A 26,205-nucleotide genomic window follows, 5' to 3' on the forward strand; every position below is an offset into this window, starting at 1 on the left:
TCGTTCTCATACTGTAGAAGCTTAACTCTCGAGTAAGCTGCTCGGTCCACGAGGCTGGATGCCTCGGCTGTCCCCATCTGGTGCTAAGGGCCGGGGGAGTCCTGGGAAGCCAGTGGTCTTCAGTGTGCAGTGGGAGCCAGAAGACACTGAGTTCCAGTACCAGCAAGGGGATGCAGTCGTGGCGGCAGCCGAGCCGATGACGTCAGCAATAAGACATAAAGGCAGTACGGCGAAAATCGAAGTTGTTTCCTCAGACCTCCTTTATGGAGGCTCTAACCGGAAGCTGCTGCCCATATGTTGGGCCGCTCTTCCACGTCAAAGAAACAGGGCAAGGGAAGTTCCTCTTAGGCATTCCCAGAAGTTTCTCTCTAGCTGATTCCGGATCCAGTCAGGTTGGCAGTCAAGATGGAGTATCACGTGCCAGACCAGGTCTCAGAACTTGGGTGTGTCTCACAATTAGCCTCATCTACCAGTGCTCCCCATGAAGGTTTGCCCTGAGGCGAACAGCATCATCTGCAATGCCCTGCACTAATTGATGCAAAATAAATGTGTCTATGAATGAATTTGGCTACCATAAAATTGGCAGGGCGGCACTAGTTAGGGTATGTTCAGCTTCATGTTGGAGAACGTGGGATCCATGGGACCTGAGCCATCTAGAGGGGCAGAGGTGTGTCTCAGAGTAGATTGGAGGTGGCTAGTCTCCACTCCTAAGAGACAGCCACATGACCAGCCATCTTCAGCAGAGCCCAGGGTCACCCTCTCTGGGCTTCCTTGCTCCTGACCTTGCACTCACTGGATGGCTGCCGTAGCTCCCCCTTTTTCTGTTGGGATAAGAGAGTCTTTACTTTCTGTGTCCTTGTCCAGAGCTTAGTCCCAGGACCGCTCCCTGGTGGAGGAGGAGAGAGAGCTGCCGCCGGTGGCCTTCCTCTACCCTAGCTGGGCTCTTTGCTGGTCATCAGTCAAAGAGGCTGCGTGGCTGTTGGTGAGACACCAACCTCACATGCTCCCTCAGCTTTGCCAGTAGTTTATGACAAGGAAGGGAAGCTGCAGGGCTAACGGAGGGACTCATGTTCTGAGAAGGGACAGGATGTGCTTCAAAGAACTTTGGCCTTTGTGGTGACCTATAGATCCTATAAAACTGGATCAGGCTGAATGGTCGCAGCCTTCCATGCTTCTCCCCTGTTGGCAAGGAATTCTCTTTGTGTATGTGTGTGCGTGTGTGTGTGCGCGCGCGCATGTACTGAGGTGACAGGCGTGTCTCCCATACCTGCTATGAGCAATCTGAGAGCAGGTCCTAAGCAGTCCTCACCACCAAAAAGGGCACAGGTAGGGTTGGCTCTGTGGGTCTCAACAGGGCGGGGCTGCATGGTAAATAGGCATGTACTTGGGAGATGTTGCTATGAGGCAGGGGCCAAAGACAGACACTGTCATGCCCACACTCTGAGCTGACATGCCCCTTGCTTTTCTCTGGCAGAGTAGAGAGGCTCCCTGCTCTGGGTGGGAGTATTAGGACCCGGGTTAGCCCTGAGGGGCCCCTCCACTCCTAGTATAGGACACCGATGTCTGAGCACTATGAGTTACCAGCATGAAAAATGAACACAAATCAATTTGTTTCTGGATTTACTCTCAGAATTCCCTGTGGACTCCGTAAAATGCCTTTTTACCTCTTTTCTACCCATCTAGCTGTGGAGGCAATGGGAGATTTACATTAGTTTACATGCAGTTAAGATATTTTTTCCTTTTGGTTACTTTTTTTTAAAAGAACATTTATTGCCTATAAAGAGTTGTTATTGTCAAAGACAATGGTGCCCTTTAGGTAGCAACAGACTGTTATTTTGTAAATGCCAATAAAACTATTTCATGAGCCAGGAAGGCTGGAGCTCTGATTAAAGGGTGTTTCCCATTCATTTTTATCTTGGAAGCCACTGGGAAGTGGCTTTGACACCTTCTCTCCTGGCATGAAGAGCCACGAGTAAAGAAAGTGACCTGACCACAGGGACAGAATTTACTCCCAAGTGCCCTTCCCAACTTTCCTGCACGCTGGGGCTCTAGTTAAGGACTCTGCTTACAGCTGGCTTAAGAAAAGGTTCCTGGAAGCTAGGAGGGGTTTCTGGACTGCATTAGAGCCCTAGGAGGATGGATGGAAGCTTAAGAGGGACACCCTAGCACAGTGAGTCCTGAGACCACCAACTCAGCAGCCTTGCAAAGGTTGTCACTTAGAAACTGTGTCTCTAGAGCAATTAACCCAACCCTTCTGTACCTCAGTTTCCTCACTTAGAGTGGGGATGGTAATAGCAATATATCCTTGACCTGGGGGTTAAAAGATTCAAAGAGGTATTTTTTAGGACTGGGGGTGTAACTCATTGATAGAGTATGTGCTTAGCATGTTCCTCATGTTGAGTTTAATACTCAACACCCCTCTCCCACTAAAAGATGGTATGTCTTGAAATGCATGTGGCACTTCTATACCATGAACTGCCCTGATGTCTCTAAAGAAGGGAGGTGAGAGAGAGGGTTTAGGTATGAGTCTTCACCATGTTGGATTCTTCTAGACAGTCCACTTGGCAGCTCTTCCACTTACCTGGGACCCCTGAATTCTCCATTATCTGGTATTTTGTTGTGTTCATGCATGCAGAGGTTTGCCCAGAACACAGATTTTCCTAGACGGCAGGCAAGAGTGACGTCATATAGGACAGGGACTGCCCTGGAGCACACTGGCGTACTGGTCAACTCCAAAGATCAGATTCCACTAATGTGGGACTTCAAATCACTTGCTTAGGACTGGACTAAGGTGACCGTAGTATCAAAAATGGGATTGCAGGGGAAAATATTAAGTCTTGGATGATATAGCAAAATGCCATAGGCTAGGTGGCTTGTGAACACTGAAGTTCCTAGTTCCAAAGACTGAGTAGTTAAGAATCCGGTCCCTGTCAAGTTCAGTGTATGGTGAGCACCACTTTCTCATTGATGGCACCCCCTTCTTCGCCTTGGGGAAGCCATATTCAGCCTCACTGAAATTGCTGCCTCCTGAAGCTTCCATGACGATAAACCAAAATGACCACATGTGTAGACTCCTGGCTAGCCAAAAAGTACTCAGGGTGTTTACAGAGCATGGTGTTATCATGAGGCCTGGAATTCTCTGCAGGATCCCTGAGCATGGTGTTCTTTTTACTGCTGCCTGCACTGAAAACTCCCAAGGTGAGACTGCTTGGTAGGAGAACCTTTGGGGAAGCAACGGGGTAGAGGCCTTAAGAGCGGCCTCAGAACTACAGTGCCCCACAATGAGACACATAAGGTCTAAAGAACTTGCTGTGGAGACATCATTGCCAAAGAATACACGGCTCAGAGGGTTTCAGAGGCCTCATAACCTTGTGGGACCTGTTGAGTGCTATGCTTGAGCACCAAACATGATTCTAAGGGAAATGTCAATTCAGTTCATCATCAGTACTGTCAGAAGTCAGTTCCCACCCACGAGGCATGTGACAGAGTCTCTGCCGCCCAATGAATGTACAGTGGTCCAGCGCTACAGTTGCGGTTGCATCAACCTGACCAGTCATTAGCACCATTATCCTTGAGTACTGCAGCACCCATGAGTCCTCTGTCTCCTTGACCTCTTGAACATATTAGAAGGCAGGTGCTGTCCTACACATTTTACTTTTTTGCACTGCAGGGGATGGAATTCAGAGTTTCATGGGTGCTAGGCAAGCTCTTGTCTATCCCTGGCCTAGCTCCCCACCCCCATATGCACTTCCAGCAACCCTACCCAACTCTCCATGTAATCTGTGTTTTCATTTCTTCTTAAAATTCCTATTATAAACCTTATTATGAAAACTTGCAAATAAACAAAAACCCTGCACGCCAAAATGAACCAGACCTAAGATGTGTGCCACTTAACGAGCTTCTATACGCTTAGAGCTGTTTTCCATTTCTTCCTGGACCCACGATTTCATCCTTTCATAGTCCCTCATGAGCCAGGCCCCCCAAACATGAGCAAACTGTGCATTTCCCACCGCACCCAAGCCCCCAACTCTCTGATAACGGTGCCGGAGAACCTGGATCATGCGATGCTGGTACCAAATCCTCTCTGGTCATGGCTGAATCAATCTCCCCAAGGATGTGTGGCAGGTGAAACTTTTTTTTTTTAAGATTTGTGTATTTGTTCTTCTGGATTAAACCTGAACTTGCTCTTAGGTCATTTTTCGACATATTCCCTGGCTCTGTCTTTTCTCACATACACAAAGACTTTCTTCTCCCATTAGTAGGATTTTGAGACTTTGCCGCACGGGGAGAATGCTAACTGATACAACCTAAGCAATGGCACAGGAATGTAATTAATGCATGGAGAATAGTGCAGGGTGGGGCTCTTGGGATTTTAATGAGGACTCAGAAACATCTGACTGTGGATGTTGAGGACGGAGGGGGAGATGAACGCCGCCATAATTAATGCTGCATATTAAAAAGTGACCTCCTTGGTGAGATCAATACAGGGGCCTCATACCCTTTCCTGTCACCTGGACCTTCAATTCTGGGACTCTGTGGTCCCATTAATAAAAAAAGATAATCACCAGTCTGAGCTCATCGGCGATGGAATCTTTCCAAGTCATTGTTTTTTAGGATGAAACTAAAAGTCACCATTATTTTGCAGAATTGTTATGCATGTACATATTTTCCTCTCCAATATATTTATTCAATGCTTGCTCCATAATGAGTGTTTTAACTTTCTGTTTGCCTTTCCATTATCCCTGAAAAGAATGGATTATGGAGAAAAGATTAAAGTAGTATAATGCGATACGCCGTTCACTAATGCGCTGACAGAGGTATTAGTGGGCCTCTGCCACGGTGTGTCTTTTATGAAGCCTTTCAGGCTGTAGTTATCTAATAGACTCCGAAACCTGATTGTTTGTATTCTTCCAGGCATTAAATGTCGTCTTTGAGAAAATCCCAGAAAACGAGAGTGCCGATGTCTGTCGGAATATTTCAGTCAATGTTCTCGACTGCGACACCATAGGCCAAGCCAAAGACAAGATTTTCCAGGCATTCCTAAGCAAAAATGGTTCTCCGTATGGACTTCAGCTCAACGAAATCGGTCTTGGTAAGGTTTCTTCCAGACCCCTGAAAAGCACCCTCCTACCTTCTTTCTGTTTGGTGGCAATTATGTGGCCTCGGTTGTTCCCAGAGGGCATGTCTGGGGACCCAGGGATTCCTTGGCTCTCTTTTGTGCATCTTGATTCTTCCCAGGAAGCTTAACACCCTTCCAAGATGCCATTTTGAAAATGCTGTATTTGTAAACCAATGTGATGGCTGACCCTGGGCGCACACGGACTCGCCCTGCATCAGGAAGTACAGAAAGGTGTCGACCTTGTGCCCTCCCAATGTGTTGTGCTTCACATTGGCATTTGATTTGTTTGTTGTGATACGGAGCATGTCATTAGTGGGTGGCTCAGCCACAGGGTGTTAACTCCAGCCTGCTGGAAAGGTCATCTTCCTCCCTGCTAATCAAATCCTGTGTGGAGTGGATCCTCTCTTCTCCCCCAACAACAAAGCAGCATCTGCTATGAATTCATTTGCAGGCTCTATTGGTATACTGCAGAGGAGAGCATATGTGTGAGCAAGCTCACAGGGCTCCGCTTCTCTCAAATGTTCAGCCACATCTTAAAGTTGAGCTTGGCGTAGCCCTCCCAAGGGACTGCCGTGGGATTTCAGAGGAGATAATAGGACAGGAAAGAAGAGTAGACTCGTGGCAGTGACAGACAGCGTAACAAGGTTCATCTCCTCTCCGCGTACAGTTGTAGGCCTCCACTAAGCAGGCAATTAAAATCCTCCCCCACCCATCAAACCTCCTACTAAAACCATTGAGAAAAGCCTGGAGGCAGGCCTGGGAAATTTGGGGGAGGCCATGCAAATGCGTAGCAACGTCAATGCCAGCTTCAAAGAAAACAGACTGCTTAGGTGACTCTGCAGCAGTGTTCCATTCCCTTGCACGGCCTGAAGGAGCTGGCGGTTTAAAGAGGGCTTAGCTCCTTTGCTTAGATGTAAGCAGAAGGGGAAGCCCCGTCTAGGAAACTGCAGCCTGATCCATACCATCAGCTAGCTCGCCTTGAACGTTATCGTGCAAATGTGTGTCTGACCACAAAGGACATGGGCACACCCAGCCTAATAACCGCAGGAAAACGGTCCAGCAGCTCTGACTTCAACCACCGAAAAGTCCACAGCAGAACCTGCAGGCCCTTCCTGGGTTTGTGCCAACCAGGTGTCCCTCCCCTAACCCCAAAGTTCCAGTCAAGACTAGAATAAGCTGGTGGCGGCATGTCCAGCAGGACAGAAAGCCTATATGCACAGAATGTCACCACCTGGGAAAGGGACATAGCAGAACCTGATCTAACTGGGAAAGACTTGTCATCGAAGACAGTAGAGCCACTTGGGCTCTGCAGAAGCTGCTTTATGGGTTGTTACAGAGTCACTGTCATCAGATTTGGGGTGGAGATGAGACAGGGTCTCAGTATTGCAGCTCTAGCTGACCTAGAACTACTACTGAATCCAGGCTAACCTTGAACCTGTGATGATCCTCCTGCCATAGCTTGTAGGTATGAACTATGAACCATATCTGGCCATTGCTAGATTTAAAAGAAAAGTTCAATTACATTTTTATTTATTATATGTGTATGTATGAATGCACACACACATGCACGCACACTTGTGAGAGTTGGTTTCTGCCGTCTACCTAATGTGGGTCCTGGGAATAAAACTCAGATCATCCTGTTTGGAGGCAAGTGCCTTTTCTGACCGGGTTCTCTCCCCAGTCTCACTGCCAGGTTTTTAAAAAGAGAAATAAAAAGTACAGATTGTTTTGATGTTGCTGCTGAGTGGCTATTAATATAACAATTCATCAAACACTGCACAAATTCCAGGAAAGGAAACACTTCTCTGTGGCTACCTTCTGTCTGTAGTGACTAGTGCCCTAGCTGGGTTGGTGTATAGTAACTCTGCAGGAAGCATGCAGAAGAGAGTTCACAGTGTGCTCTACGAATGAACATGCACAGATATTGGTGGTACTGGAGATAGAGTGTGTGTGTGTGTGTGTGTGTGTGTGTGTGAGAGAGAGAGAGAGAGAGAGAGAGAGAGAGAGAGAGAGAAGGTTTTAGCCCCTCAGATGATGGGTGAGTCTACCTTCAGGGTCTCCACTTCCAGACTTGACTCAGCACAATGTTTCAGGAACAGTTGTCTGAAATATTCGACCCTAAACACAAACCCAGAGCTTTTTGTCTGGCTCGCTGTCTCCACACTGCCCGTCAGAACTTTGCACTTCATTCAAGCTTATTTATTTACCAGGAGTATTTGTCAAAGAAACCAGGCAGCGCTTACCTTGTTTGTTTTCAACTGTGACTTGAGAAGGGAACCAAATACCTTTCCTCCCTCTTTTCAGAGCTTCAAGTGGGAACACGACAGAAAGAACTTTTGGACATTGATAGTTCGTCTGTGATCCTTGAAGACGGAATAACCAAGCTGAACACTATTGGCCACTACGAGGTAGGACCAAGACGCAATCTCAGCATCTATTTCTTTACCTGTAGTTCTATTTGTATTGGATAACTCTAGTAATGGATTAGCCCTTAAAAAACAACAAAACCAAAACCAAGGCTCCCTATTTCCGAATGTTTTTGCAGGTTGCTTGTTTCTAGGGCACAGTCTCTGCCCCTGCTCATTCCGAAGAGCCCACACATGTATCTCTAGTGGTGTCCCCACCACAAGGCATGGTGTCAGGCTGTCTGATTCTCCACCTTGCCATTTAGATCAGAAACTCTGCTATGGCAAGACTGTCTGGTCTTGTGCACTATATTCTTAGGGAAGCTGTGGGTGAGTTATCATGTGTGCAAATCCCCACAGCGTGTCAAGTGTGTCAATGCTGAGCAAAGTAGAACCCTCAGCCTCACCTCTCTCCACTATGCTGACCTTGAGACCTTTTGTGCAGGGGTCTTGTTCCAAAGATGTTCTGAATGTCCTATTCAGCAATGGCTCCTTCAGCCCTGTGACTCTCATGCTGAGTGAATGCTGAAATCAGTGAAGGGTACATAGAACTTCTCAAAGACCTGAGTGCCAGAGAAGCCTGTTATATGCAAGACAGGAAGCAGGGAAAGTTCCTGAAACCTGACACTGAGATCTATTACTGTTGAGTGTCTGCTCTGTGCTAAGAGCTGGGGCTGCAGGCAGAGGAATGAAGTCCAGGCCACTATACTCAAAGAGCCGACCCCTGTTTCACCTACTCCATGACCGTATGGCAGTGAGTGGGACCCTGAGGAGGGGGTGGCCACTGACGACCCTCAATAGGGACAGGCAGGACAGGTCATTCCAGCAGAGAAAACAGCACACAGATGTCTGCATGGCCCAGGCGGCCTGTCAGGAGAGCTAGGACATCACTCTTCCTTGAGACATGGGCGTCCTAGACACCTATCTGCTTAAGGATGATAATGAAATTAATCTGGCCTGTAGTCACTTCCTGTCCTGATGATTTATTGGCCTCCTAGCCCAGTGTTGCTGCCTGGTGGAAATAAATGACAAGACTGGGACACAAGGGCCTAACGGATTCTGCTTATGTTTAAAGAGATAAGTCACGAGGCAAATGAATGCAGAGAGCCCCAAAGGAGCCAGGGAGGTCAGCCGGCCGTGCACCCCACAAGCCTGGGTTCCTACAAACTGAGCTGAAGGAAAGCGTCCGCCCTGCCTTCAGCTGCCTCAGTGTGCACTTGATTTGAATAGCACCTCTACAGATTTGAAATCTGGGATAATTTGAGAGGGCTGGGCCACTGTTTGCTTTTGCCCTTTCGTTAAAGAAAACCATTTTCAAGTACTTTGCTTTTCCCTCCAAGAGACAAGATGCTAATTATCACTCTTATTCATTTAGTAAAGCACCCTAGTTTGAGTCACTGTATGTGCTTGAAAAGGAAAAAAAAAACTATATTTCATTAAAAATAGGGTCTAATTCGGAGTTCTAAGTGATTCAAACTTACCTCCCCCCAATTAGTCCAAATTAGTTCGGCTTTAAAGTTAATCGTCAGTGACGGCCAGTCCCTCCTCCTGTCTAAACACAGTCTCTGCTACTGGAGTATAAGGCCCAGCTTCTTCCACTTCATTTTGTTGGGGGAGCAATGTGGTGTAGCAGATCTCTGCTGGACACCTGCTCTGGGGGTACTAGAGGGGTCAGGGTGTACAGAATGTAGGTTGGATGCTGTCCCCAGAGCCCCAAGCTGATGATGTTGTCAACCTACTGAAGGGTTTCCAGTCCAACTCCCAGCAGTTTTGACAATTGCCTTCTATGGCAGGAGTGGCAGTGGGCACCAGCCTTGTCCACAGGGCTGGCTCCGTCCATGCTTGCCATAGCCTGATGCTTTTAGACCGGAAGGATTGTTTCGCTCAGTTCCCATCAGATGTGCAGAGAGGACAGCAAATTTCGGCTCTAGTATCATTCCAGCTTGTGCAGCAAAGGGGTTATGTGAGCCAATGTCTTTATAAACACACGGAACCAGCAACATCCTTCTCTCTATAATTAAACCCTCACAGGCACTCCCCTATCTGGCTGAGGCTCAGGGGGTTTGCTACAAAGGGGATCCTACTGGTAGAGTCAGGGTAGACTGTGGAGGCTAGCTTGCAGTCCAGGCTTCCTACCTCTCTCCTTCGGCACCCACGGTGACCGTTTGCTGAGCCACACTGTCACACCCTGCCATGGGGTGGCACAGTGGCTGCAAGACAGGTGTTTTGTGGGGCAGGAAGTTTTCTCTACAGATCACACATCTTGTTCCGAGCTGTGAGTTCTGAGGAGGGAGAAAAGACAATAAACCACTAAGTGGCTGAAGAACATTGGGTGCTGGTGCAGAAGTGGTCACTGATGACCCCAAATTAGCCATCAGGAAGTCATTTGTAGCGCTCAGAAACGTTTCAGATGATGTTGGGTAAGGTCAGTGGTCCTGGTCAGGTTTCATCTCTGCTCTTACAGAGACAGATCGGATTGCCTTGCAAAGCGCCTTTAGATGTTTGTCTATTTAGCCAACTTTAGCCAACAAAGAGGTTGCTTCTGTACCATGTATTGTCCCGGGCTTTGCTGGCAGCGGCTCCTTCGGTTCTCTTCACTACCCCATTAACGGAATGCTAGGTGGGGGGGGGGGGGTTCAGAAACTCCTCACCTCGACTCCTCACCTCATTGAGCTTCTCTTGATGCCCCAGGTCATCAGCTGATAAAAAGGAACTTCCCATCTAAACTGTGGTTCTGCTAAGGACGGTGGAATAAGGCTGTGTGGGAGTGGGGATTTTAGCCCCCGCTCCTGACCCTTAGGCTTCCTGGTTGAGAGTGGCGCCTGATCTATGAAATGGTCTGGTGGTTAGCAGTCTCGGCTGCTGACAGAAAAGGTTAACTTCTCTTGAGACCCCATGATGGATCTCATGGCCTATGGGACAAGGCTCTTCAGTGAAGAATGAGAGACATTCAAGAAGGTTGCCCTGAAGTAATTTGTATTGACCACTGTGCTTTTAGAGTGTTTGCTTTACATAAGGAAAAAGGATGAAGTTCAGGTCACATCCATTATAATCCATAAAACTCTGAATTTCAAAAAACTGAGCCATGTTAGTTTCTAATAGTTGATCACTATTACGTATACAAGATAAGAACTTTAAAAAAAATTTTTTTTCAAGACAAGGGTTCCCTGTGTAACCTTGGCTGTCCTGAAACTCACTTGGTAGACCAGGCTGGCTTTGAACTCAGAGATCCTCCTGCCTCTGCCTCCCACGTGCTGGGATTAAAGGCGAGTGCCACCACCACCTGACCACATACCATTTTTATGAAGATTTACCTTTATTATTTATGCTTACATAAGTGCATGTGTGCAGGTGCCTTCAGAGGCCAGAGAGGGGTATGAGATACCCACCCCCAGTTGGCATTAATGGCTGTGACCCAACTAGCATAGGTGTTGGGAACCAAACTTGGGTCCTCTGCAAGAGCAAGCACTCTTAACCACCAAGCCATATAACACTTTTATATGATTAAATATGTTTAAAATTTATCTCTAAAATTTATCTTTAGGGGATAATCTAAGCCGATGACATAAAGACAGCTTCCTGCCACCAAGATATCTCACATTTATGCGCAGATCTATTTTAGGAGTTTTTTATTAGTTTTGGTTTTGAGACAAGGTCTCACGTAGCCCAAATTGGCTGCCAACTCCATATGTAAGAGTTGAACTCTTGATCTGTCAGCTTCTCCTTACTGAGTGCTGGGGTCAAACTCAGGACTTCATACCTGCTAGGCAAGTACTCTAATAGCTGAGCTAACGTCCAGGTGTGGCTTTAAATTGTTGACATGTGTCCAATTCATCCCTGTGTGGTCATAACTTCTAATGCTGATGCCAAGTCTACTTCTGCCACCTTCTAGCTCAGGCTGGCAACACTGGGGAAGGGGTGGCCTTGTCATAGTGATTGTGGGCCACCATAAGACTGGAGAGGATTTCATTTGAAACTGTCACGTCCACCTATTCTGCTCTGGGCTGCAGACAAGTTCCTACTGCAGATCTATCTAGTGACATTAATCTTCCCTTGATTTAATTTGGTTTTCATCCCTAAAGTCAGGGCCCAGACGATGTTCCTTGCCTCACAGGAGGACAAGAGAGTAGATGTGGTACTCTGTGAGAAGTAGCTACAGCTCTTAGGACAGAACAAACAGGCACTGTGTTCTTAACCCTTTGGATCCCATGGCATTTTTCAAAAAGGCATTTCACATCTTAACTTGGCAGTAGCTGACTTGAGAATACAAAGCGGAAACCTGCTTCCCCCAAACATCTGCAAATGATTTTTCTGTCCTTCTAATAGTGTTAGAGCATCACATGGGGTCGAAATGTTCCAGCCCCAGAGCAGCTGTGAAAGTCAGAAATATGCTCACACACATCCAGCGCATCCACTAATAAAATGTTTTTACACCAGCTCTTGGGAGATAATTCCAGAGTAAAATCTCCTTGGTCCAAGCTGCGTCTACACTATCTTAATGCCTGAGCACAGTGCCAGCAGCCGAGCGTTGCCAGCTCTCCAAAAGACATTTGAACTCTTGGCAGCATTCCTTATCAGAAGGCCCATCCATGGCGTTTGTGATTATAGAGGAAGGGTGCTCGCTCTTGGCAAAACAAAGTGTCTGACAGTAGTGGAGTATTGGCTCAACACTCAACAGGATCCATTTGGGATTCATTCTTTGACAATTACCCAGAATGAATCACCAGTTTCCTTTTATACAAGGATATTTATTGGCTTAAAATCAGTATATCCAGCTCTTGGTGCATGCGTGGGGGTGGGGAGGTTGTGATTATGTTCACACATTCTTATAAGCGTGGCGTCTGAGTATTGCTTTGGGGATGCCTGCACAGGGCCTTTATTTTAATTGCATCAAATATGGAGGAGAATTGAAAAATCAGTCAGAAAACAATGCATGGCTCGAGGGAAAGAAGATGCCTGGTAATTAACAGCAGCCTAAGAGCTCAGGAAGTTAACACTCGGAGTCTAGCTAGCTCTGCCCAGATCCCCCCTCTTCCCACAAGATGTTCTGAACACTAGCAGTGGGAGGCCTCTAGCGTAAACTTAGTGGCTGGCTGGACACAGCTGGCTAGACAGCTGTGTCTGGGGCCTCTGGAGAGCTGGCTCTTCCTCCGCGGGTGTCACCTGAAGGAGCTTGTGTTTATCCTGTGGTGCTTACCAGGGAGGCCTGGACATTTTGATAACCATTGTGCAGCAATCCAGAGAGCAATTCTAAGATTCTTTTTTTTTTTTTCCAAACTAGGGAAGGCCAGGTCCAAATTTCTATTAGAGCTTTACACTAGGGAGGAAAGTCACTTAGCTGATAGGATTCAAAGTGACAGCTGCTCTGCAGGCCGTAGCTGGCGGGAGGTGGGGTTTGCCCCCGACTTGCCTCCTCTGCACAGTCCTTTGTCTTACATTGTGGACCCGCCTTCAGAGCCATTTATTCTTAAGAACCCCGGCTTGCCCTCCGCATCTTCGCCTGTGGTTTCTTCTGCCTGAAGTTAATTTGTGCACTGGTCTTTTCCAAGGAGCCACCTGGTTATGAGAGAGAGACCCTGAAGAGCCATTTGGCCCAGGAATCCTTGGTTCTAAAAGGCCTCAAAGTGAGAGTCCTGAACTTCATCTCTAGAGGAAGCCAAACATAGACATGGTATTAGCATGACTACATGATAAAAGCATTTGTCTACTGACCTATACATTTAAAACCTGATATTTTTTTTAAACAGAACTATTCTGAGTTACAGTTTACATTCCTCGAAGTTCATATGTTTAGAGTAAAGAATGTAGCTCGGTGATGAAATACTTGCCTGGCAAGCACAAAGCTCTGGGTTCAGCCCCCGAAACCAGGGTAAAACAAACCAACAACTCCAAATCAACAAAACCCACCTGTTTAAAATGTGGGACCCAAGCCGGGCAGTGGTAGTGCATGCCTTTAATTCCAGCACTCAGGAGTCAGAGGCAGGAGGATCTCCGTGAGGTCGAGGCCAGCCTGCAGCCTGGTTTACAGAGAAACCTCGTCTTGAAAAACCAAACCAAACAGACAGATAAGACATGAGACTCGCTGGTCTTAGGTCTACTCATATTTGTATACCATCATAATCTGACTATAGACTGTTTCATCGCCTTTAAGAGATACTTGTCACCTTTCAGTCTTCTCTACAATTCCTATTGAAACAAACCACAAGCTGTCTATATAAACTTGCCTGTTCTGAACATTTTATATAAATGAGATCATACATGTGATCTTGTAGCTGGATTGTTTCGATTGGCATATCTGTAAAGTTAAACTGCACCACTGCATGTATTAACATTTCCCTACCATATGGCAGTTTTTGTGGTACATTCACATAATGGGCTATTACACAGTTATGAAAAGGGATGTACTACTGACAGGCACAGTGTATATTAAATTAACATCATAGGCCTTATATCAACCCTCAAAAACATACGTTAAAAAATATCAAAAATACAAGTATGTAGTGTACAAATCCAGTTGTCTGGATCTCAAGAACAGGTTAGTCAGTGGAAGAAGGCATAGAGTCAGTTCCGTGAGGAAGGAGGCGACTGTCTGGGAGCAGATGGGTGGCTGTTCTGAGGACCTTGAAAGGTTTCATACTATGGTGCAGGTGGAGTTACTATCCATTTACACAAAATCCCATTGGTAGGAATGACCATAGTTACACAAGTAATAATTGTGCTGACTAGTTGTGTGTCAGCTTGATACTAGCTAGAATCATTTGGATGAGTGAACCTGAACTGAGGGACTACTCCCTCCCAGAATAACCTGTAGGCAAGTGTAGGGCTTTTCTGAGATAGGGCCTCACTCTGGAACTCTGGCTGTCGTAGAACTCACCATGTAGACTAGGCTGGCCTCCAGAGTTCTGGGATTAGAGGCATGTGTCACCGTGGCTGGCTTCTAGGGCACTTCTTGATTGATGATTTATGCGGAAGGGCCCAGCTCACTGTGAGTGGTGCCGGCCCTAGACTGGGGGTCCTGGGCTCTGTAAGAAAGCAGGAGGTAGATCCGTGATCTCTTCGGTTCTGGCCTCAGATAAACTGTGATATGGAATTGTGAGCACAATGAGCTGCTGTAGGTCACGGTGTCCACCAGAGCAGCAGAAGTCCTAAGAGAGAGGTGTGTGCTGGGCACCTGCTAACAGGGTGCCCTTACATTTGGAGGGTTTTGTTAAAAGCATGTGTAAGTTCTATAGTTAACCGAAAGAGAGCAATCATAAGCGTGCCAGGAGAGGGTTACCGGGCGGGCACACCCTGTGTCTTGCCCTCCTAACCACTAGCTCCACTTTCTTCTCTAATATCTGACACCATAGTTTCGACTGTGGGAACAGTCAAACCATACAGTATGGTTTCTTCTGTGTTGGCCTCCGTCCCAACAGACTGTGCGATTCACCCCATGGCGTGTGGCAGTAGTCTGTTCATTTTCAGTATTTTTGTAACTTTGTACTGCTGAGGACAGCCCTTGACACGCAAGTGTTCTGCCATCGGGTACAGCTGCAGATACCAGTTTGTGGAAGTCTGTCTCAACTTTTCTTCACTTCCTATACCGTCTTGGCCAATTTGGACGCTGTGACAGAATACATCCTATGGGCGTTTCTCACAGTTCTGGTCCAGAGAAGCGAAGACCATGCACCACTAGAAACAAAACTAGCAGTCAAAGTCTCTTCCTGGTGCACAAGGTTGTCATCACACTGTGTCCTTATGAGCTGGGGGGGGGGGGGGGAGGGGGCCAGATTCTGTCTTCCCAGGGGGCATTAATCCCATGTCTGAAGGCTTCTATGGTGTAATTACTTCCTGAGGGTCCCACCTCCTCAGACCACCATATTAAGATGGTTCAGCATATATATATTTGGAGGGTACACAAGCATTCAATTAATAACAAGCAGAAACCTGTGTGTGTGTATGCGGTGGGGGGGAGGGGTAATCCAGGCTTCTTCTGATCTGTTAGGCAGGGAACTGGCCAAGATGGCTTACTCCTCCCTCTGCCAGAAGCAGCTCCCACCCCATCCAGGTCACAGGTACCAACCTGGGTGACCATGCGTGTGTGTGAGTCCCTTGAGGACAGTGTTCTGGTCACCTGGCTAACCCTAGCCTGCACAGTGCCCAAGATGTAACAGTTCTTGACAAATGTTTAATAATTGAGAGAACGTAAGATCCACCTTATTCCTGAGTTGAAGCTGAGAAAGCCATTACATTTGAAAAGTCATATTTTTTAATCTCTGCTTTCAGATATCAAATGGATCCACTATAAAAGTCTTTAAGAAGATAGCAAACTTCACTTCAGGTAACCAATACAATACTGTTAACCTTCTGCTCTCACCAAGGTTTATGAAGTACTGCTTTTTTGCTTCTCTTAGACACACTGTCACAGAGGTATGATTGAGTTGTTGCTATGTAATTCTCTGGAAGCTGAGGGGGGAAACGCTGTTTCAGTCTGTTCCTAGCTCTAAGAACATGTATTCTGCAAGCGGGGAAGGAAATTGTAACCATGTAGGTACAGAAGCCCCAGCACAAAGGAAATTGCTGTCTCCTCTCAGCTCTGAACACGGAGTAGTTTCAGCCCTCGTAGCTCTTTTCCAAGTCCAGTAGGATGGGCACCAACAGAAGAGGCCACCCTGCAGCTGACCGGGAAGCTTGCAGATAACCACAGTGCCCTGGACAGGCTGAGCAAGCAAGACAGTCCCTGCACAATCTCCAAGATAGCAGTGTGCTAGCATTGCAGACTTCCCAGACAGCGAACGCAGGAGGAATTTTTACAGGAAAAAAGAGTCAGCAAGCTAGTCTTCTGTCTTCCTGGCAGCTGTGGGACAGGAAAACACTGATAATGCCTTGAGAAAATCCACTGGTCCTGTTTTGGGTTTGTCCTTAACCCTAGACAGAGGCCTCGGCCTCTCCCCAGCGGGCTCTTTGCTCATCCATTGCAGACAGGGTGCTGTGACTGTCCCAGCATCTAGTCTGTGGAACCACATCCCTTTGGCAGTTCCCCCTTTCCATCACTACACTGAGCTAGCTATACAAAGCCACCCTGCAGAACAGTTGTCATCGTGGCATGAGGAAAGTGGCGTCATTAAGACCCATGGAACACAAGTGTGCTCCCTTCCTATCCACTGGGGCTGAGAACCTTGCCCCTCTATGAATCCCAGCCCTGGATGACCCAACTATTAGTCAGGCAGTCATAGGAAAAGCACACAGCAGCCCAGCTAAGACTGGATGAGTTTCCTGGCGGTGGTGGTGTGCACCTATAATCCCAGCACTAGGGAGGCAGAAGCAGGTGGGTCTCTGAGTTCAAGGTCAGCATGTAGAGCAAGTTTCAGGACAACCAGGACTACACAGAGAAACTGTCTTGGATGAATTCATGGTGTTGAACTTGATAGAGCTACTGCTACTGATTTCCCAAGCACTTAGCACTGTTCTCCCTAAGAAGAGAGAGAAGCTCCCCTCTAAGCTCTAACCACATACAATTCCTTTGTAGAATTCTGACTCCCTCAACATCCAGCACCAAACCCACCAGCCTACTGTATCTATCTCCTCCCTCTCCTCCAAGGACAACCTGTGCTTTACGGCCACCAGACTGTTCTGACACCACAGATTTCTCTTATTACCTAGCCTATGGTTGATTTCCAATGGATAATTTTCCCTTCCTCTTAAAGGATTTGTTTTCAGTACAATTTTGAGAAGTTACTAAATTAGATGCTAGCCCCATTCATCTGTTTTCCCCTCCATTTTCTTCTCTTCCCTCCCAAACATCCCCTTGCTTAGTGCCACTCTTGGTCTGCTTGCTTTCTGAGCTGGATATTGTCCATCTTAGAGGGGGCCCACATTTCTTCCCACTTTGGAGCTCCCCCCCATTTACCTGGCTAATCACTTACTTAGGTTCATCTGTAATAGGCTGTCTTCAAAGAAATTCAGACTCAGATTGGCACATTTTTACATGGCTCTCTCTTGTTGAAATTAGGTAATTGGGCAATTAGTAGCAGAACAAGGCTGGTTTAATCCTAGCTGCAGGCCTGGCACACAGAGGTGCTCCAGGTCTCTCTGTTGAGTGACAGGCTGGAACCCCTCCTCCCTGTCCCCATTAAGTGTCTAGTCAGCCCCCTAGGCCCCTGTCACACTGTTCAGATACAGCAGAGGAAACAAAGTAGCAATGAAGAGCCTGCGGGTAATAGAAGAGCTGTTGTTGGCTTTGGAGCACAACCGAGGCTTTTGTTGAGGCCAATTAGTCCGTGGTTGTTTTTTAATGGGCTCTTTTTTCTCTCCTTTTCTCTGGTGTTCAGATGTGGAATACTCAGATGACCACTGCCATTTGGTGAGTTCGAGCTGCCTTGTGCTCTCCACCCAACTGCCTGCCTTTTGTACCATGCAGTTTCTTCAGGTAACGCTTCTACGGTCTTCTTTTTAGATTTTACCAGATTCAGAAGCATTTCAAGTCGTGCAAGGAAAGAGACATCGAGGCAAACACAAGTTCAAAGTAAAAGAAATGTATCTGACAAAGCTGCTGTCGACCAAGGTACACTTACTAGTCTAGGACCGCTTTCATGACTGCCTTGGGGGTATATGATGTGTTCAACTTAATTTCCCCTCACATGTGAAAATGTTACAAATACATTGTGCCCTCTAGCAAAGCAAAATGAAAGTTTAAATTGTAGACACATCCTGTACCCCCGTTCAATTTTTTTATAAACTGGAAAGAGAAGAGCACTTTCCAAATTTCTACTGCAGCGTCTCCAATCAGGGCGTTTACTATTGTTCCTGCTCCTTTACCCACCATTCCACTATTATTGTTTGGGTTGACAGCATAATTATTCCTTTTTGTTTACTTGTTTTTATAGAGAAGCAATAAAACTCCTTTGAGTTGCAAATAAAATGAGGGGGAATCTGTGAGACTAGCCTAGTAAATCTTACTTTCTTCTGAAATTCAAGAATTCTGTTCACTTATAAAGTGTTAGATGGGAAAGCCAGTGTAATACCAAGTCAGGAGCAAATCTTACCTCATCTAGTTTTTAGCAGTTAACAGAAGTCTCTGGATTTCTGCTCCACTATCCTAATCGCCACTGTCCCCCTAGCCTTGTAATACCTTCCTGGGCAGGCTTCTTCAGCACATCTGCTTAGACCCGAGTAGATGTGTGGTCGGCAGAGGAATGTCTATATCTCTTGATTTTTTTGTCTTTCCCATGGAGCTCTGCCTTCGTTTTGTTTTTGATAAAACACTCGACTGCTTTGGGAAGTCCACACTTAAACCCTGAGATGGAAATGCATGCAACAGGAAGACAATCTAGCAGCAAAGCATTATCCCTAATTTTTTTCCCAGGCTGCACATAACAAAGGCAGAATATCCGCGGCTTGTCTTTACACAGCCCTAGACCTGGCACTACAAGTTTATGCACTAAATCTAAACGCGGACACAGACTTTCTGGACCCTTACCCCACCCAGCCCACGTCGGCCTCATCTGGCAATTTCATGATTTTTTTCCTCTTGAACTTGGAGCTGGCACCACGAATCTCAGTGTCCCATTCTTTCTTCCAGGTGGCAATCCACTCTGTGCTTGAGAAACTCTTCAGGAGCATCTGGAGTCTGCCCAATAGCAGGGCCCCATTTGCTATAAAATACTTCTTTGACTTTTTGGATGCCCAAGCTGAAAACAAAAAAATCACAGATCCTGATGTTGTACATATTTGGAAAACAAACAGGTGGGAATGTAGGTGATTACTGACTGTTTCCCAGAACCTAGGGCAGAATGTTAAATATATAGTTGCAGTATCAGAATCTCTGTTATCTTTAATTCATGAAAAATTTACTTAGAATGTTAGACTAGCAAAGAATAAGAAATTAGTATTTTATGGTTTATTCTATTATTTTTATTAGAGAAACTGTTATTGTGCCTACAATAATTGCTTTATAATTTTCAAGATGTATGTCTCTTTAGATTCCATATGGAAGTTCACACTTGGGTTTTCTTGAATTATTCAAGGGTTTTGATGTCATTTATTTTAGCATTTTACCTTAAGGAGCAGGGTTTCCACATTTATGCTAATACCTCCTCAGAAGAGGCGTATAGCCTATTGCCTCTAGTTGAAATGCTCTGCACCTCAGCTGAGGAAGACTCAGTCATGAGGCATTAGAACGTCTCATGTGAGCTCATACCCCTTCATGCGCTAGCAAGGAGTAAAGGTGAAGTTGGGGAGCTCTTGGTCAGTCTTTTCCCTTTGGTCTGCTCTGGCTAACTCCTGTCCTCAGTTCTAGCCTCATGTTCTACAAGTCCTGCTATTCCCACACAGCATGGGTGCTACCACCAGCCACAAGAGACCAAGCCATTGAGAATCCGGCAGTAGTCAAGTGGTGGAGGTAGTAAGTTAGGCCAAAGTTGCAGCAGAGATGCAGGGAGGACTTTGAATACTTCTAGTCCATATTCCAATAGTTATTTAACTGCCTACATTGTGCATATTGTCGGGCACTGTGGTAGTACAGGAATGGATGAAACACACCCACATCCTCACAATTCGCATTCGAACGGGTAGAGAGAGACAGGGAATGGGATGGATCCACTGATGTGCACCAGAGGGTTATATGCACAATGGAAAAAGTAGGAAGAGGGTAAGGGAATCAGGACAGGGTAGACCAAGGGTTTGCACCCTCTTAGATGAGGAAATGGTATAACTATGAGAGCAATGAGAAGACGTCCACTTAGCGAGATCCTGGAAGTGTGATCTTGCCTGGTTTAAGTGAAAGACAGCAAAGGGCCCAGGCGAGATGGAATACACGGGAAAAGCGGTGGGAGAGGAGACTCGGATGGAGGGACACAGGCAGTTAGAGAGGAGTGACAAGACCCGATTCTGTGTTAAGAGGATCAGGACCTGCGGGATGTCAGTGGCTTAGACCAGAGTGCCACCTTTGAGAGGGCTGGAAGAGGTCAGGCACAACAGATCTGAGTGAGAAGTTCCCGTTGGTGCCAACATCTCATATGACCCAGATTTGGAGGAAGTTCTTATCCAGGGCCATTTTCTGGCTTCTCTAGCCTGCCCTCACTCACTGCTGGAGTAACCCTTCCTGGTTCTCAGTGATGTTGCCAGCTGCTGCTTGTTAGTTTGGCTAAGCAGGTTTACATACTTCAAAAACAAGGTCAGACAGACTCATTTACAAACTGGTGAGCAGACCACTGGCTATGTTAACAGTCCTGCCTGAGAAGAGATTGTTTTCCCTTCAAACAGCCTTCCTCTTCGCTTCTGGGTAAACATCCTGAAGAACCCTCAGTTTGTCTTTGACATTAAGAAGACTCCACATATAGACAGCTGTTTGTCAGTGATTGCCCAGGCTTTCATGGATGCCTTTTCTCTCACAGAACAGCAACTGGGGAAGGTAAGGCCCAGCTTTGCTTTCTGATACATACCCCTGAAAAGCACTTCCGGTGACTGATGCTTCATCCACCTCTTCCTACGAAAACCTGCCTCTGCTCCTCTCTTCCCTTCTTATTCCTCCTATCTCTTCAGGCCCCGCCCCCTACTGGACAGCAATTGTGTCCATACCTGTGGCCCTGCTGTTCACCTGCCCCCTAAACTCTTCCTTTTCACTATCTTGGTGCCTTTCTTCCTACAGCTGGCATCTTTGTTATGCTACCGGGACTTCCCGACTGGCCTCAGTCCTGTTAGTAAAATCCTGCTCCTGCTCATTCATCTGACAGTGTTTCATCCCACAGTTTCTTGATGTGCGTGAAGAACTGGAGGAAACTCAGATCTGGTTGACTGTGTCTATGAACTTCCCCAGGATATCTCCTACTTAGAATGAGTGTGCTCATAGTAAAAGTAGCCTTTGAAAACATCACTTCCTCGGCTCTTCATGTAGCTCAGTTAGTCCTTCAGGTACCATGAGTCCCATTCTATATGTGAGGATCGGAGGTGCAGAGAGGTACAGGTCTTGTTATCACAAAGTAACACAATTCTGAGCTCATCTGTCCAGCTACCGCCCTCCCCTGGCATCTGTCAGGGATTCTTCACACCACACTGAGGCTGTCGATTCTCTACCCAACAATGCTGTAAGCATCTCAAAGGCTGATGCCACTCACCTCCATCTTTGTACGTTTGGTGTCTACGAGTGACACTTGGGTAAATAAATGGCTATTGAGTGGATGGTCATGCAACTGGCAGGGTTCACTCAGAAGCTGACGAGCACTTCTCAGGGCTATCTCAGTGTAGGAAGCCTTCAGAGCGAGTCACCAAGCCACCGATTCAGTCACTAGACTCTTGGAACACGTACTGGGACATTAGTCTCATTATTCATCCAGATATCTTCACTGAGACTTTTTTACATTTTGTGAATAATGATTTCTTCACCTGGTTGTTTACATGTTATCACTACTCTGCCTCCATAGCAACACTGACACTGCTGAGGAGCAGCTCAGACATCAGAGTCACCAGTACTGCTGACATGTGCTTCCTCGAGAAACTGGAAGATCTTTTATAATCTAATGAGATAAGGGACAAGCTAGAAAATCTGCCACTGCCAATTACTTACCAGTTTTAGTTATATAAAGGGCTCAATCAGATCTACAATCAAGTCTTTTATACATGCCAAAATTCACTGGTGGGTGAGGATGAGAGCAATGTTTTAATTCAGGCTTTTTAACGACCATTAGTAATGAACTATGACTGAAATAAGCTCCATTGTTACCGTAACTCAAAATCATGCAAAAATAATAATTTTAGTTCTTTTATGAGAGGAAGGCTGAATATATTAGCATTTAATCTGCCTGAAAATAACAGTGACTCACCAGAGCTATCTAGATGGCAGCCAGTCACTCAGTCAACACTACTGAGGCCTGGAGCCTTGTTAGCTGGGGGACATTCAGTTACCCGGCACTGCCACCAGCCCTCCCCCCACCATGGCTTTTTATGTTTCTGTGGCTGTTGTTGTTTTTCAGGAGGCACCAACTAACAAACTTCTGTATGCCAAGGACATACCAACCTACAAAGAGGAAGTAAAATCTTATTACAAAGCAATCAGGGATTTGCCTCCATTGTCATCTTTAGAAATGGAAGAATTCTTAACTCAGGAATCTAAGGTATTACTAAAAAGCGGAAATAAGCTTATAATTTGGTTAGTTAAAAACATGTATTTCAGAGCCTTTCAACAAACCTTTCTTTTAGAAACATGAAAATGAATTTAATGAAGAAGTGGCCTTGACAGAAATCTACAAATACATCGTAAAGTATTTTGATGAGGTAAGCTTTTACTTACTCACAAGCCCATCACAAGTCCTTGGCATAGTCCTCCATCCCAGATAGGCAGAAAGGGATGACCCAAGTCAGACCCCGCACAGGCTACCCCTCCTGTAGTCTGTCATCTTGTCCACCTTTAGATCCGCCTGAATTTGAATTCATGGGGTCTAATGCCACAATTATTCAAGTAAATTTTGATTAGTAAGTTATGGCCCTGTTAAATGGGGCCGGTTTATGTTTGAATGGGATCTGCTAAAAATGAAAGCTAAGCCTGTAAGTCACCTAGCTTCTGTCTTTCATTGTTATATGAAATCATGATATACTTTAACTTAAGCGACTATCAATAAACAGTGTTCTCACTCAGGCTTTTCATGACCATTAGTAGGAACTACCATTCTCCTTTAAGATTAATTCTCCTTAATCTGGATTCGTTGTTTCCAAACATATGTTAATTCCCCCTTCCCTGATTCCCCCCACTCAGTCATGCTGGGACAGGCTATCCATGTCAATGGTGAGAATAGCTCACCAAGTCCATTTGCTACTTGAAGATCAAGTGAAGAGCTAAGGTAGGGTAGAGGCAATGAGCTCCTTAAACATGATAAGCATCCCTTGCCAAGGGTGAGAGGGGAGGGAAAGAGATGGAAGAATCCATCTCTGATCAGGATGCCCTTGCCTGCTGCATTTGAGGAATACTTGCCTGCATGCTGGCTGCCCAGAGATGCTTGCTGTGCTTGGAATGGCTGTGACGTAATGCATAAAGCAGGGCCTTGGAAGTCTGGCCCAATATTTGTAAGCAAATAGTTGGTATTTCTTGTGGGCTTCTATTTCAAGCCCAAGTGTTGTTGATCCTGTGATAATGACTTAGCGAAGCGAGTATGGAAATGATGGAAGAAAATGCTGGCATCTGTCTCATACAGATTCTTACCACTCTCACAGCATCAGGAATGGGGGAGAAGAAAGAGCAAGCCCACCAGAATTGTGAATTGTAATGCTAAAACTCTAATATGTAAAATAACTCTTCTAATTGTCAACAGATTCTAAATAAACTAGAAAGAGAACGAGGGCTGGAAGAAGCTCAGAAACAACTCTTGCATGTAAAAGTCTTATTTGATGAAAAGAAGAAATGCAAGTGGATGTGAGCACCCTGGGGCCTGGCTTTATTTGACAAAGTTCTTCAGACAGCTTGGGAGCAAAATGGCTGCTTGAGCTACTCTTTGTCGTTAATTTCTTATGTTTGCACATGGGTTCCACTTTGAGCACCGTCTTTTAAGAGACCAAGGCACATGCACAGCTTATAGAAAGCATATCAACCACTGTGCCTGTGGGGATACCGTGGGAACCTTTCTGTAAATAGAGCTGAAGTGGTTGTTGCAAACAGCCTCCTTGTTTACAGAGAATACAGGGCCAGTAAGCAAGTGTCAGTATTGTAACTACAGTCTCCACTTAAGCACAATGACACCTAAGTAGTCTGTTGGAAAACTACAGCTATGTAGCAGTTGTGACTACACCGCACGTCTGCAGAGGAGAGGGGATACTAACAATGCTCAGAATGTGAACTGGATCATTTGGAAACAAGGTGGGGGTGTCAGGGCAACCCTGAGGGTCTGCAGCATTCACTTTCCCCAGTAGTTCTTGGAAAAGCTGAAGGCAAAATTTGGTAGTGTTGTACACTTAGCGTTTGTGAGTGTGTGTGTTTAAACCAAAAACCAACAGTGTTGCAACATTGTTGAAAGGGCTCGTGTTTTTCAGTGGTTGCCAGCTGCACTCATCAACTCCCTCCATCTCATCCAAGGAGCTCTAAAGCAAGGAGTGAGCGGGTTTCACTGAAATGCCACAGCATTTTTTTCCAGACTCTGTCCTAATGTGTTTCCTTTTCATCTTTTCATGTATCTGGTAGTGGACATGTTCAGTATTGTGAGCAAAGAATTCATGGCTGACTTCTGTTTGATGGGAACTGTCTGTGGATGTGTAAGTCACTCCTGTAATCTTACATTTCTATGCTAGTGTCTCCTTGCTTTAGATTTCTGGTGAACCCTGTGGTTATAAATACTTGTGTGTGATTAAAATAAAAGATACATTTTACATTTCATCAAATTGTTGTTCACATTGGAGTATTATATATAAATATATATTTGAGGCCCAAGGCCTGAAAAATATTAGTACAACTTGGTATCTTAGTCTTACTATGTACTTTTTGAAAGTATTCCTTACAGGAGAAAGATTTAAAATACTCATTTATTCGTGCCTCTTTTTTTTTTTCAAAGAATTTCCTATACAGTTATAATGTAGTCTTTTTTATTGCTGATTTTTTTTATTCCCGAATTTTTGCTGCTCATGACCAATTTTAATACCACTGTGTTTTCCTTCTATTAAACAGAAATACAAAGTATAATCTGAGAACTGTCTCACTTCCCTTGTGGCAGGCACCTTTTACCCTTGATGTTCCAAACCCCCACTGTAGGAAAGAATTTTCTTTCAATCAGCAAATAAAACATTGAGCACACATTCTTTAAAACTATTTACCAGCACTGTATGGACCATCTAGAATAAAATGGAATTTGTCTTGGTAAATGCAATCTTTTTTGCTCCGTAATAGCAGATAAAGTATAAGAGAGGTTAACATCTCAACATCAGTTCCTGTCCTGATCGGCACCTTCCCAGTCCTTTCTTGTGACCATTGTCTGCCCAAATGGACACATCTCAAAACTACTACCAAATACTTTATTTCTAAGTAGAAAGGTGAGGTCTGGCCCCCATTTAAAGCTGCTACAGTCTTCAAAGAGGTGAAGGCTTTCATAAGAAAAGTTGGAGGAGAGTTGAGAGCCAAGGGTAGGAGAATTGCCCAACAGACTTTCCCCTCTCTGGGGAAGGTTTGGCCACAGCTTTAGTGAAGTCTTATTAAATGCTACACAAGTCCCTGTCCAGCTCTATGACACGGGTCCGGTGTGGAGTGAGGATCTTTGGGCAAATCACTTACCTCTTTGTGCCTCTGTAATTTCTGTATAGTATTTCTAACCTACCTCACTGAGGTGGGATGAAGATTCACTCATGTGTGTAATGTGTTTGTCAATCCTCCAGTGAAAAGCACTATCTACATCACAGTTTGGATCACAGTAGCCGAGTGCAGAGAATGTCCAAATTAGATGTGTGCTGAAGACAATCAGTCACTGGTCTATAGTAAACAGCAACTAAAGAAACAAATGACAAACAGTATCTATTTTCAAGTTTCTTTGCATATTTTTGGTGCAAAACAATTAATTTATAAACTTTTTTTCTAACACTAGTGTCTAAAGCAGCATCTAAAAATGACTTCTGTTACTTTTCTGTATTAGGATTTAAAGTCTATTTCTTACTGTATACCCTGACTGAAGCTGTTCTTGAAGATGAATGTTTTAAATGTCTATATCCAAAAATAAACATTTTGATGTAACAACT

General features: G+C 45.5%; 1 protein-coding gene across 2 annotated transcripts in view; it reads left to right on the forward strand.

Moving 5' to 3' along the window:
- The window catches only part of Plxnc1 (plexin C1), a 151,708-nt gene extending 125,505 nt beyond the window's left edge, over window positions 1-26,203 (forward strand). The window contains exons 22-31 of one of the 2 annotated variants that reach the window (XM_048418318.3): window positions 4,915-5,092; window positions 7,424-7,527; window positions 15,790-15,844; window positions 17,835-17,866; window positions 17,960-18,067; window positions 19,085-19,248; window positions 20,767-20,914; window positions 22,473-22,613; window positions 22,699-22,773; window positions 23,805-26,203. In XM_048418318.3, the coding sequence (XP_048274275.3) occupies window positions 4,915-5,092; window positions 7,424-7,527; window positions 15,790-15,844; window positions 17,835-17,866; window positions 17,960-18,067; window positions 19,085-19,248; window positions 20,767-20,914; window positions 22,473-22,613; window positions 22,699-22,773; window positions 23,805-23,909 (1,110 nt within the window). In that variant the 3' untranslated portion in view covers window positions 23,910-26,203. Of the gene's footprint in view, window positions 1-4,914; window positions 5,093-7,423; window positions 7,528-15,789; window positions 15,845-17,834; window positions 17,867-17,959; window positions 18,068-19,084; window positions 19,249-20,766; window positions 20,915-22,472; window positions 22,614-22,698; window positions 22,774-23,251; window positions 23,351-23,804 lie in introns of those variants that run through there. The other variant, XM_085683337.2, reaches the window with a different exon arrangement.
- The last annotated feature ends 2 nt before the right edge of the window (window positions 26,204-26,205 follow it).

Source organism: Myodes glareolus, chromosome 26 (genome assembly GCF_982192425.1).
Source record: "Myodes glareolus chromosome 26, mMyoGla1.1, whole genome shotgun sequence".
In the NCBI taxonomy this organism is placed as follows: Eukaryota; Metazoa; Chordata; class Mammalia; order Rodentia; family Cricetidae; genus Myodes; species Myodes glareolus.